At 36.5% G+C, this 14,619-nt stretch overlaps 1 protein-coding gene across 1 annotated transcript; it reads right to left on the bottom strand.

The window, feature by feature from the left end:
- Positions 1-778: 778 nt before the first annotated feature.
- LOC129220586 (uncharacterized) lies at positions 779-1,309 on the bottom strand. The gene has a single exon (XM_054855018.1). The coding sequence runs from the start codon at positions 1,307-1,309 to the stop codon at positions 779-781; it is 531 nt and encodes a 176-aa protein (XP_054710993.1).
- Positions 1,310-14,619: the final 13,310 nt, after the last annotated feature.

Raw genomic sequence — 14,619 nt, forward strand, 5'->3', positions numbered from 1 at the left:
CAAATTAAACTCTTTCGAATCCAACTTGTGCCAAGAACTTAGAGCTTCTGGTTTTATCACTATGTAATATAAAAATTTAATTATACAGTTGCCACGGCCTATATGAGTCACATTTTGTTCTAAACAGCTTTGATTTTATAAAGCGGCTGATCCGATAAAGCTGGATTTCGTTTTTGATGATTTCATTCCTTAAGAACGGTTAATTCAATTGTCCACTGTTTCAAAATGTTGAAAATTTGGTGCAGCTACTCTTGGTGTGCCCCCCTTAGTCGTGTAAAGCTGAAAGAAGCTTCAGTGAGCTGAGAAAGCTGAAATTGTATCCAAGGTCGACTATGGCACAAAAGCGGTTGATTTATGTTACGTTCACAAAAACATCTTGGACGAAAATTGATCACAAAAAAAATAGCACGGATATTCGTATCCCATTTGCAGTCTAGAAAAAATGTATTCGTTGGTATTTATTTTTTTTTCTTATTCTGTAATTATGTAAATCAAGATGTACCCGTTTAAAAGTATTGTATTAAATGTAAACCAATTAAATATATATATACAGGGCCGTTGAGGTAAATCCGGAAAATGGGACACAAGTATTAAAACTCTTATAACGCAAACAAAAAGAATTTATTTTGTACACAACTTTGCAATATTATAGAAAATATGTTATAAAAAGAAAATTATTCTATATAGCCGCCGTTAGCTGCCACCCACTTGCTCAAGACGTGACCGGAACCGACCGCATGCATGTTTCACCTCCTTCCTGTCCACGTTGGGCACCACCTCAGTAATGGTGGCTCTCAGCGGCGTCCTTGGTATTATGAAATTTTGCGTTAATCTTTTCCTCAACTACGCCCCAAAAGTAGTAATCGAGAGGATTGCAGTCCGGGCTGGAGGGTGGCCACAAGTCGGGTGTCCAGTGGTAGGGCACATTACTGTGAAGCCACGCTTGGGTATTTCTCGACTTGTGGGCTGGCGCTGAGTCCTGCTGGAAGACATAATCTCTTCCGGCGGCCACCATGTCCATCCAGGGCTTGACTACCGTTTCCAATACGTGAATGTATCCATCGACGTTGATTCTGAGACCTTCTTCAAAGAAATGAGGTGGCATAACATCCCCTTCGCTGCTGATAACCCCAAGGACTATGACCGCTGCTGGGAATTTGGTGTGCATGACGGTGAGCCACTTCTGAAGCATCCACTCAACTGACCTGAAGATAACACCTGAAGATAACCACTCAATAATCTCCTTTGGTGATTTACCGGCACGAAGGGACTCAAGGATCGCTGCTCTTCTGTCTTGTTCCCGGCTCATGTTGTTGCTTGTTGTAACGTGTCTATATGCACGCGACTTACATATTAGATAACCTATTCGCAAATATGCACTCAACAACCGCTAGAGGGCAGTTAATAAACAAATTCCGGATTTACCTCAACGACCCTGTATATATATATACACGAATTTTTCTTATATGCAACTTGAAAATGACGGAGTCAGAATGGTCCCCCCCCCCAATAAATTTCAGCTGACGACGCCAATGCCCTAACAATCGCGTTTTCAAACCTTCAATTTCTTGAAATTCCGCTGAGACCCTTGTACCTTTTGCCCCCTAACATCAGCGAAGAAAGGCTAAAATTGCGTTTTTAAAGCTACAAGTTTCAAAAAATTTTCCGGGGGAGAGCCCCCGCACCCCCCCTTTCCCTATTAGATCTAAATTTTTCTTTTCTTTTTCGATGTGTCCCCCCCCCCCCCTAAAAAACGTTTTCCTGGTTGCGCCACTGAAATAGAATATCACTTTGATTCAGGGCATAGGTCAATAATAATAGGGTGTGTACACTGCAGATTTCTCATTCCTGGGACCCTGGAAAACAACTTTGGAAGGAGGAAAAAAAAAATCATTTCCAGAAAACTCAGAATTCCTTGAACTTTCTAATTAGTCCATGGAATCAGTCGTGAATTAAAACCAACGCAACTTAGAAAAAGAAATCTGTACTTAAGGATTACAAAACGTAAGCCCAACTGTTAGGCGCCATTGATAGTGTTCACTACAAACGCAACAACAAAAGAGTGAAACTTCTCCGGATGTATGTGCACAGTACTATCTATACCTCTGTTTTGTTCTGTTTCACTGAATAACGTACATTCGTTAAAAATTATTATGATTTCTTAAATTTGTTCCTTTATTTTTTGAAAAAGTAAATTTTTGCATTATTTAAGTTGGATGGCAGAATATGAATCAAAAAAATTCCCTTGAAAAAAAAAAGTTTGCCCCCCACTTCACACGGTCAAGTTACGCCTCTGCAAGCCCCGCTGCATGGATAGGTGCATTATATCATTTGGAAAATTCCATCTCCTGCAGAAAACAAAGTTTGCATCATTGGATGGATCTGATCAGCTAAAATGTATACTTGTCCACAGTGATCTTTCCTTTCAGAGTTACGAATGGTCCAGCGAAAAACCACGTCATAGCAACCCATATTATGGCATATCCTTCTCCATGCTTGACAGTGGGAAGTAGAGAATCACGATCGTACGCTTTTGCTGGTGTTCTCCAAACGTGTACCCGTACTGTAGTAGAGAAAAGTGTCAACGACGCTTCGTCAGACCATTTTACTTTTCTACTCATCAATCAACCAGGATTTGTGAATGTGGCACCACTGTAGACGACGTTTAGGATTAACATCGGTGAGTTTTGGGAATCGCTACTCTGTCGTTCATGTACAGTTTATAATTGTGCCATCTAACTGTAATCCCCCACGCTGATGAATGCAGATGGTGATTGAGTTCTATGGTCACTTTGATGCTGTTGTTTGCTTTTTAGACATTACAATCCGCTTCAATACCCGTCGGTCTCATTCACTGAGCTTCTCTTTCCGCCTACCATTTTGCTTTGCCGAGCTTGTCTTACCGCGCTGGCTGTATGCTTCATGACTATAGAAACTGTACCTCTAGAAACGCCAAAAGGTTGAGACGTTTCAGTTACACTTGCTTCAGCAAGACATGCTCCAACAATTTGGCCTCTTTTAAAATTTGAGAGGTCTGACATTTAAAGTGCCTGAAAAAAATCCACCACTTTCAGAACTTCCCAATTAAGCCACCATATATACTACCAGAATATATACATTACTAATTAAAAAAGAACAAGATATCTTGTTTTATTCTTTATCGTAAGTACGAAGCGCATTCAGTAATGCCGCTTTTATTCACAGGTGTTTCCATTATTTTGGCTAACCATCCATTATTTTAACTACCTGTATATATATATATATATATATATACAGGTAGTTATCAAAGTAATGGAAGCACTTGAGATTTATAAAGAACTAGTGTTCGCCTAGTGGTCGAAATTCGACCATATTCATAAATGAATATTTGAGAAAACTTGTATGAATTTAACTATTTCCAACATTTTTATTTCTGCTCTTACTCATGTTTACTGCATGTCTGGAAACATACAATTTTTATACGTACACGCAATAATAAACAGTAATAATTTATTCCAATTTTACCTTTTGTCTGTTAATCTCAAAATAAATGGATGAAAGTGGATATTTCGGTAATGAGGTCGTTTCCGAAATTTTCATAGCATTTTTTTACTGAAAGAAGATGTTTAAAAACCAAGGTTTTAACCATTTTTAAATAATTTAAAAAAAATAATAATATTTTTTAACTATTTTAATCGGTGCGCAGATTGAAATTAATTTTTTGGCATCAAAAGTGATAAAATGCCACTCATTGATGCCATTAGAAAACAACGCAAATTATCACAACCTGAAAACGCGGTTGAGAGCAAACCGTAAATATTTAGCGTGGCAATGGAATCGCGTGCCAAAGTACATCACTTATAACGTCATAAAGATAACGCCTTATTTCCAAAATCAGAGATTTACAAAAGTTTTAAAAAATCAACTGTTGAGAAAATAAAAGTTTTTTCTGGATCAACATTTTTTTTTTCTTATTCTATCTATTTCGATGACTAAAAGTAGTACTTTTGATTGAAGGAAATAACCCCACTGAGAAAGTGGTCGAAATTGCTGGCTTGAATAATTTTATTTTGGATATCATGTTGCTTTGTGCTAACCCTACGCAAATAAATATTTCCCTACTCTTTGTTTACGTATGCAAAGGAAAAACATTTTTCGCGCTGGCATTGATGAAAACAAAAAAATTGACGCCAATGGATAAAAATCACCAATTATCCAGTTTTCGAAATCTTCCCGTATGAAATGAAGCATCAAAATTCAATTTATATGTAAAACTTCTGTTTGAACAATCTTACTACTATTATATATGCGAAAGTTTGTCTGTATGGATGTATGGATGTTTGGATGTATGGATGTTTGTTACTCTTTCACGCAAAAACTACTGAACGGATTTTGATGAAACTTTACAATAATATAGCTTATGCATCAGAATAACACATAGGGTAGTTTTCGTCCCGTTATGGGGGGCAAAACCCCCCTTAGGGGAGCAATAAAATACAATTTTCGTATAAATTCTCTAATATAGGGATGAAAAAATACTTGCACATATTTACATTATATGTCCATCGAAAGCTCTGATTTTTCTGCTGAAGATGGCACTTATTCGAAATTTCTAAGTAGAATAAAAAACGAGTTATGAGCTTTATAGTTCCATTTTCGAAGGCTTTCCTCAACTCAATACAGTATTTAGTGTATCATCTCAACTCCCTGTCGATAGCGACTATTCGCAACTCCAACGAAATATAGGGGGCACTGAAGTCACTGTCTAATGGCGGACTTGAAAACTAAAACAAACGCACATGGTAACGAAGAAAATGCTAAAAGTGTTGTGATTTTTGTTCGTACGTATGATTGTTTCGCTTTATTCTTTTTAAATTAATTTTCAAAGTCTTGTTGATATTCTGACCCACGTAGAAAGAAATGAGAATTCAAGAAGCATTACTAAACGTCAAACATTCATGCAAAGTACGTAGTTCGTAGTTCTAAGCAGCCATTTTCACGATGTTGAATTCGATATTTATCAATTCTTGATAAAACTAAATAATAATTGTGGCCTGACAAGAATAACAATTAATGCAAGAAAATTCAATGACATTACGAATTATTACCAAAAGAAGATGATACTTCTTTGCTTTGCTTTGGCTAGCGCTTGTTTTCCATTTGTAGCTGAGTTATTTCTCTTGAATTCCCGAATCGGTTAATTTAAAAATTTTCTGTTTCGATTTTTCTAATTTCTGAGTTACGATTTAATTGTGTCATGTTATGCAAATCATCAACAAAATTCTCACGGATATATGGTGGTAGTTTTCTTTTCAGTTGATTGACAATTATTTCTTTTTACTTATCGAATTCTGTAATCTTACTACCATTTTATTCCACTCATGATAAAATTTGAAAATGGTTTAACTAAAAACGCGAAATCTCGCCAAGGCTACTTTGCTCGCACAATGCCAAAATTATAACCCTAAACAAATTTGGCGATACCTTTCAGCTGAGAATAAAAGGAATAGTAAATTCTTTCTCGGTTATTCATTTTGTTCTACGATAATATATTCAAGAAAATATTTTGCATACTGTCCATTCCAACTAAATGCTGCTGTAAAATATGGTAAGTTTAATTAATTTGAGATTAAAAAAAACCCCATATTCTTACAAATTCATACAAAACAATAAAATTTTTTACCTTGTATAACGTTATCCAAGTTTGTTAATCCAGAATTTTCGCTTTCACCTATTATTAAGGAAATAATGAAAACTAACACTATTTTGAGGAGCTCGAGAGTACTACTAAGGGACGAATTAATTTCTGTAGCTGAAAGCAAACTAAGACACATCGATTGCGTTAATAAATACTCAGAACAAACTGCTTGTGTTTACGTCAACAGACACACATGGAACGCAACGTGGCAAAGTTTTAGTTGCATTCGCAGTTTTATAAATCACCGCAAGGTAGCGTATTCGAGCGCTGGAGTTCCGAATTGTTGTATTGTTGGCTATCCTTGCTTTTCGTGACTGTTCAAGGCTTTTCTCAAGTCAAATCTTGAAGTAAGATTTTTGCACAAGATTGGCAAATAATACATGATTTGGCTGATCATTTTCCATTTAAACGGAACTTTAATGTAATTAATGGTTTTTATTATTATTTATGCTGATTGAACACTTACTCATTATCCAATCAACTAGCAGATCGCCAAAATTTTTGCGGAAATATTTCCGTAGCTGATGCATTTGGCAGTTTTTTTCAATGTCGCTGTTTTTGAAGCCGAAGACTACGTCATAATGTTTCTCAGTTTTCACCATGTAAACAAAATATCGCCAATCAAAGAATCTTTAAAAAACTTTTTTTTTATTGTGTTAAATAAATCCAGCAACTAAATTAGGCAAATTCATAAACAGCACAAAAACTTCCATTAATTTTTCCTTTTTGCACAATTTCAAACAATCGCCAAATTTTACTACTTATTTTGGAAACATTTCGGATGAAACTCTTTAGCGCCATTTTATGGTGACCAAAAGTATCTCAGCACCTGGCGATAATATCTTTGTAACGGAAATTAATAGATCGTTTTACAAAGTAAGGAAAGAAGGAGGGAGCATCATCGAAGGTATCCCAAAACGATTCCCGCAAATTCGGTAAAATCGCACCAAGAGCCCACATTGATTGAAATTTCCCAAAATAACTAAAGCAAGTATAAGGGGATTACGAGCAACGTCAATAGCAATACAGAGAAGGTTTTGGACTCCATGTTAAAAAAAAAAGAGTATCAACAGATTAATCTTTTTAAACATGAGAAGAATAATTTCATGTTTTGGAAATTTGTATATGCTTAAATATAGTCCTTTCGTTTCTAAATCAATACTATTTTGTTCTTTATACTTATTGCTATTTTACTTTTATGGGTAAGGAAGAAACTCTACTTTTAATCATGTCAAAAAGATGTGTTTTAAATTCTTTCACTTAAACCAGAAAAAAAAGCAAGTAACGATTTTTTCTCATAATTATTACTGACCCAGGCAACGCCGGGTATTTTTGCTAGTGTTACTATAACACGTCTACTATTATTGAGTAAGTTGCTTCTTCGTCATTAGAAATATAAATTTCCAACTATCAAATGAACGAACTTTACTCGTGTCAACATATAACTGTCCATTTAAAAACACTGGGCATCGTAATAATAGTACATTTTTTAAAAAAGGTCGACATTGTGATATGTTTATGGTTAAGGGCGGTACATAACTGATGTTACACTTTTCAACATTTTCGACCCTCTCCCCCCCCCCCCCCTCTTTGTCACAATATTTTGCACTTCACTATACCCCCTCTTCCCTTTGTCACATGTCACTATGTTTTTCATAAATGTTCCTATTAAAAAAAGGCTTGTTGTCACGTTCTCCCCGTTGTATGCTCCTTTTGTCATGTTTTTCCTCTCCCTTGTCCCAAACCGTTACTATTGCGTGAACCCCATATTCGGAACTCCAGCGCTCGAATACGCTACCTTGCGGTGATTTACAAAACTGCCGATGGAACTAAAACATTGCCACGTTTTAGTTCCATGTGTGTCTGTTGACGTAAACACAGGCAGTTTGTTCTGAGTATTTATTAACGCAATCGATGTGTCTTAGTTTGCTTTCAGTTACAGAAATTAATTCGTCCCCTAAGAGTATTCTCGAGCTTCTCAAAATAATGTTAGTTTTCCTTATTTCTTTCAAAAAAGTATTAAATGGTGGACGCGTAAACAAGAAAACTCTGGATTAACAAAATTGGATAACGTTATACCAGGTAAAATTTTTTATTGTTTTGTATGAATTTGTAAGAATATGAGTTTTTTTTAATCTTAAATTAATTTAACTAATCATATTTTACAGCAGCATTTAGTTGGAATGGACAGTATGCAAAATATTTTCTTGAATTTATTATCGTAGAACAAAATGAAAAATGTTTAAACTAGAAAGAATTTACTTTATTCCTTTTATTCTCAGCTGAAAGGTTTCGCCAAATTTGTTTAGGGTTATAATTTTGGTATTGTGCGAGCAAAGTAGCCTTGGCGAGATTTCACGTTTTTAGTTAAACCATTTTTAATTTTTATCATGAGTGGAATAAAATGGTAGTAAGATTACAGAATTCGATAAGTGAAAAGAAATAATGGTCAATCAACTGAAAAGAAAACTACCACCATATATCCGTGAGAATTTTGTTGATGATTTGCATAACATGACACAATTAAATCGTAACTCAGAAATTAGAAAAATCGAAACAGAAAATTTTTAAATAACCGTTTCGGGAATTCGAGAGAAATAACTCAGCTACAAATGGAAAAAAAAATAAGCGCTAGCCAAGCAAGGCAAAGAAGTATCATCTTCTTTCGATAATAATTTGTAATGTCATATTGAATTTTCTAGCATTAATTGTTGTTCTTGTCAGGCCACAATTATTATTTAGTTTTATCAAGAATTGATAAATATCGAATTTAACATCATGGAAATAGCTGCTTAGAACTACGAACTACGTAGTTTGCATTAATCTTTGACGTTTAGTAATGCTTCTTGAATTCTCATTTCTTTCTACGTGGGCCAGAATATCCACAAGACTTTGAAAATTAATTTAAAAAGAATAAAGCGAAAAAATCATACGTACGAACAAAAATCACAACACTTTTAGCATTTTCTTCGTTACCATGTGCGTTTGTTTTAGTTTTCAATTCCGCCATTAGACAGTGACTTCAGTGCCCCCTACAGTTCGTTGGAGTTGCGAATTAAAGCGGGACTTCGTTCGTGGACAGCCCTAATTTTGTGGCAACCGTATGCAAATATACATTTCCCTACTATTTGTTTTCGTATGCCAAGTAAAAACATTTCTCGAGCTGCAATGGGGTCGTTTCCAAAATTTTAAAAGCATTTTTTTCGGAAAGAGCAAGCTTAAAAACATAGAATCTGATCATTTTTTTAAAATAATTTTTTTAGGTTTAATGTTTTTAAAAAATTACTTAAATCGGTGCTCTTTCATCGTTTAACGCTTCTGCCGATGACATCACAAATGATGAAATGCCATTGAGTGTTGCCATTCCACGGTCCAAAATCTTTAATTCACATCTTTACTCACTTGTATTAGCAACGATATGGTTCATAGCAAGCGTAGAGCGCAATTTTAATTTGCTGCTTGATTATCATAACGTGGAAACGTAGTAGAAAGATGCGGCAAAGTGCATCATTTGTGGCGTCATAAAGATCACACCTTGTTTGAAAAATCGGACATTTGAAAAAATTAATTAAAAAAAAAAACTGTTTGGAAAATTAAAGTATTTTCTGAATCCATGTTATTATTTTTTTTTTTTTTGCTCATTCTATCCATTTCAATGACTAAACGTAGTACTTTTGACTAAAGGAAGCCACACATTGGTACCAAAAATTTGACGCCAATAGATGAAAAGCGCTTGCCAATTTAACAATCATCGAAATCTTCCCGAATGAAATGATCCTGCAAAACTCAGATTATACGTAAAACTTCTGCATGAACAATGCTTCTTTTAATAAGTTTAATATTATTGAGTAAGTTGCTTTGACCTCTGCCGTTAGAATTATTAAATTCCAAACAGTCAAATGAACGAATCCTACTTGCTACATTAAAAATTGTCCATTCAAAAACACTGGACGTCGCAATAATAGTCTATTTTTAAAAAAATCGTGTTTGTGATTTGTTTGCGGTTTAGGGGAAAACTGACAAATGCGCTTTTCAAAATTTTTGATCTCTCTCTCCTTTGTCGCAAAGTGTCACACTTCACCATAACCCTTTTTCCTTTTGCAACATATCACAGTGTTTTTCATTAACGTTCTTATCAAAAAAAAAAAAAAAAAGCTTGATATCCCATTCACCCCATTGTATGTTCCTCTTGTCATTTATTTCCACCGCCTTGTCACGAACGGTTACAATTTAATGAACCCCACCTTAAAGAGGGACTTCATTCGTAGTCAGGTCCTTGCAAATAGACATTTCTGTACTCGTTTTTTACGAATGCAAAAGAAAAATAATTCTCGTTTTGGCATTGGTACCAAAATGGATAAAGTTCGCCAATTTCAGAATTATGGAAGTCGTTATGAATGAAATGATGCCGCAAAACTCCCTTAATACGTAAAACTTTTGTACAAACAATATTTTTTGTAAAAGTAGGCATGATCTTGCCGTTAAATATAAAATTTCCAACAGTCAAATGAACGAACTCGACTCATGGCAACATGTAATTGTCCATGCAAAAGCACTGGATGTCGTAATAATGCGCCTATTTTATCAAAAGTTTCACCTTGAGATCTGTTAGTGGTGATAGCAAATGCAGGTATTATTGGGGACTGGAACTGAAAGTCATCCCTCACTGCGTAAAATAATTTATTTAAATATTAAAATCGCGAAAATATAATCAAAATGAAAATATTGTAAATGCCCATAATTACCCAAAAAGCCTCAATAATAAAAACAAATGCAAGTATTTCATTTTTTTATGCTCAAGCGAGAATTGGCAACACCACAATGATATCCAGCAATTTCTTCACGCTATGTCGTGTGAAAAAGCAAATAAAAATGAATTTTTTCTATCTTTTAATTACTTCTAGCGCTGTTTCTAGGCAACATAGCGGGTTTCGATTTGCGCGCGGTAAAACCGGGTAGAACGTGTTTTATAGCATTTTTCGCGAGCTTTCCAACCATACCAAGATCAAAGCATTAAAATGCATTTTTCGTGTAGAAAAAGCGGTTTAAAAAATGAATTAAAACTTAATGTTTCACGCTTCCAACAATGAGTTTCAACAATGGAAAAGAGATAAAATTAAAATTTTTGAATTTCGCTAACTAAAAAACTCTTATAACTTTTTTCTAGTGGATTTAGGTTATTGGACCTTGGGCGCCCTGACAATTTTTTCGTTAGGAATGTTTTTTAAAGACCTTTCCAACCATATCAAATTCGAAAAAATTGAACCATCCGTTCGCGTAGAAAGATCCATTTAGGACGAAAATGCGTTTTTTATTAATATCTCCGTTAATTAGCGTCCGATTTCAAAAATTTTTGTTGATGACACTAAAACTCGGCAATAGCTACCGAATAAAAAAGAATGAAGGAAATCGGTTCACAAACAGAGGAGAAATCGGTACCGAAAGAAAACGGCTTGCCTATTAATATATAAAGATTCTTTATTTGTATGGTGTAGGACCACCTTTGGCATGTAATACAGCTTGGATCCACCGATAAATCGATTCATACAAGAGTTGAATAATGTTCAGCAGAATTTGTACCATTCTTCATGGAGATATTGTGAAAGCTTTGGAAGAGACGCTGGTGGAGGATATCGATTGCTCGAAAATAGACCATAACGATTCAATTATAAGTTCGGGCGACAGTGCTGGCAAGAAAAATTTTTAACTTCATTCTCGTGTTCATCAAACTATGATTGGTCATGGATAGGTTGAGTATCATCGTGGAAAATTCCATATCCTCCAGGAAACAATGTTTGCATCATACGGCGGATCTGATTAGCTAAAATGTCTTTATACTTCTCCCCAATGACCCTTCCTTTTAGGGTTACGATTAGTCCAGCGAAAACCCACGACTTGACAGCCCATACGATATGACAGATCCTCCTCCATGCTTCACAGTTGAAAGGAGAGGATCACTATCATACGCTTTTGCTGGTCTCCTCCAAACGTGTACTCGTCTAGGGAAAAGTGTCAAAGACGATTTGTCAGACCATATTACTTTCTTCCACTCAATCAACCAGGATGTTTGAGTGTGGCACCACTATAGACGACGGTTAGCATTGACATCTGTGACAAGGGTTTTGGGAATCGCTATTCCTCCTTAAATGCTCTGTTTATAAAGGTGCCTTCTATCTGTAATCACTCAATCTGGTGAATCCAGATCGTGATTGAGTTCTGTGGTCACTTTTGCTGCTGTTGTGCGCTTTTTGGACCTTACAATCCGCTTCAATACCCGCCGACGTCTTTCATTGAGCTTCTCTTTCCGCCTACTATTTTGCTTAGCCGAGTTTGTCCAACCGCGCTATGCGAATGCTGTCATGACTTTAGATACTGTGTGCCTCTAGAAACGCCAAAAAGTTAAGATGTTTCAGATACACTTGCTCCAGCTAGACGCGCTCTAACAATTTGGTCTCTTTTAAAGTTTGAGAGGTCCGACATTTCAAGCGCTTGAAAAAAATCCAAGACTTCTAGAACTTCAATTAATGCCACTACATACTACTAGAATATATACACTGGTGTGCAAAAACTAAGGACGAAGTCGAAAAATTAGCATATCAGCTGAACGAAGAGGCAGAGCGGACAGAAAGACCAATCAGGAGATTAAGTAAGGTGATGTACGGTAGTACATGCGCAGATATGCAAGCAGATGTAATGGGGGAGTGTCTGAGTAGTATAAAGCATGTTGTCGATGTAAGATCAGTAATTCTGGCAAAGAGATTGCACGCCGTATAGCAGTTAAAATCACACCGAGTTGCTGCCTCAGCGAGAAATGGCCAATAATCAATCTGTTAAACGATATCTGGATGCTTTTACCCAAGGTCGAATCATTGGGAAGTTGGAGGAAGGCCGCAGTGTGGCTGCAGAGATCTGAATTGCTCACAGCATCGTTTCACGACTTTGGAGACAATTTCAAACTACAAGAACAGCTATCTGGGGGTTCAGTAGTGGTCGTCCACGAGGAACCACACCCGCAGATGACCGGTATATTGTCTTACAGGCCAGAAGAAACAGGCGGCAGACAGCGGGAGAAATCGCTAGACACACGACACAGGCGATTGGACGACCGATACATTTTAACGTGGCCAGAAGACTGCACGGTGGTGGTCTTTTTGCACGACGCCCTATACGGTGTGTACCTCTAACGCCTGCCCATCGGAGAAGGCGTTATCTGTGGTGCCGGGAACACCGGAATTAGAGAGACAATGAATGGGGACGAGTACTCTTTACAGATGAGAGCAGATTCAGTCTAAGTAGCGATTCTCATCGCATACTCATCTGGAGAGAGCGGGGAAGCCGCAATCATCCCTCGAACATCATTAAAAGGGACATGTATGGAGGTCGCGGTGTTCTCGTTTGGGGAGGCATCATGCTTGGTAGTCGTACAGACCTTTACATCTTCGACGCAGGTTCAGTCAACGAGACCCGTTATTGTAACGAGATTCTTCTTCCATATGGGCGTCTTTTTAGAGGCGCTATGGGTCCGCAGTTCCTTTTCATGGACGACAATGCACCATGTCATCGCACAGTAGCTGCCGAACAGCTCTTAGAGAGTGAGGATATTGAACGTATGGATTGGCCGGCACGATCTCCGGATCTCAATCCCATCGAGCATGTATAGGGTTTTCTAGGCAGACGCTTGGTAGCTCGTACCTTACCACCAGTAACGATTCGGGAGCTTCGATTGGCGCTGCAAGACGAATGGGCAGCAATGCTTCAACAACTCATTGACACCCTCATTCTCAGCATGGGCAGACGCTGTGAAACCTGCCTAGCAGTCGGGGGAGATCATATCCCCTACTAAAGACCGGATGTTTCTTGCTGGACACCCATCACAGGGATGTTTCGGCCTTCAGTCGCATTGCGCTCCATGCTACTTTTTCAATAAAGCTTCTTTTTATCCCTCTGATTTCTTTTTTAGTAAGTGTTGCTTACATTACACATGTCCTTACGTATTGGGGATCTAACGGCATTAAATGTGTTGATTTGGAAAGTTTTTGTACAAAGTTATATTGAAAAAACCGTCTCGTCCTTAATTTTTGCACACCAGTGTACATTGCTCTTCATAAAAAAAATCAGATACCTAGTTTTATTCTTTATTGCTTACGAAGCGCATTGAAGAATGTCACTTTTATTCACAGGTGTTTCCATTATTTTGATAACTACCTGTATATATATATATATATATATATATATATATATATATATATATATATATATATATATATATATACACTAACTTTTACCCGTGGCTTCGCTCACGTTGATGTAGTTTTTTTTTTTCAATCGATTCAAGTTAACGGTCAACACAGGCAGAGGTCGAATAGTTACCAAAAAATGGTTTGTCTCCAGTTTCGCTGACATTTCAAATTGCCTGCCCCTTTAAATGTATCAAAAGGTATGATTAAAACTGAAAATCAGGGGGAAGGGGGAGTAAATGAAATGTCAGCGAAACTGGGAAGACACCCAAAAAATCACACAAAATAAATCACGAAAACGTTCAGGAGTTCTAACGAAGTTAGTTTAGGTAATTCTCAAAAAATCCAGTTCGAGTGACGTCAACTATCCTTAAATAAAGTGAAACAGTTTCCTTATAATCCCGATCTCCCTCAAATAATATCCAGCGCTACACTGGCTATCTAAATTATTGTATAATGTATAGCTTCTTACCGGAGATATAGTCCCAAAATAGGGTCAACAATCAAAATCTTCATCAGTACAGGTCCGATAGGATAAAAAACAAATAAAAAAACAAGAAGGAAAAAAAAAGAAAGAAAGGAAGAACAATATTCTCCATTTGTCGCCATTAAAGTTGGGTCATTAATTTCACAAAATCCTAATTAGCATCATTAACCCTTAAAAATACAGACACAAAAAAGGAAAAAGAAAATGAAAAGTTTCAT

The sequence above is a fragment of the Uloborus diversus genome, chromosome 4 (genome assembly GCF_026930045.1).
Source record: "Uloborus diversus isolate 005 chromosome 4, Udiv.v.3.1, whole genome shotgun sequence".
Lineage (NCBI taxonomy): Eukaryota > Metazoa > Arthropoda > Arachnida > Araneae > Uloboridae > Uloborus > Uloborus diversus.

Bases quoted from the DNA above. Each gene is read 5' to 3' on its own strand.
- LOC129220586 (XM_054855018.1), bottom strand. From the start codon at position 1,309: ATGAGCCGGGAACAAGACAGAAGAGCAGCGATCCTTGAGTCCCTTCGT.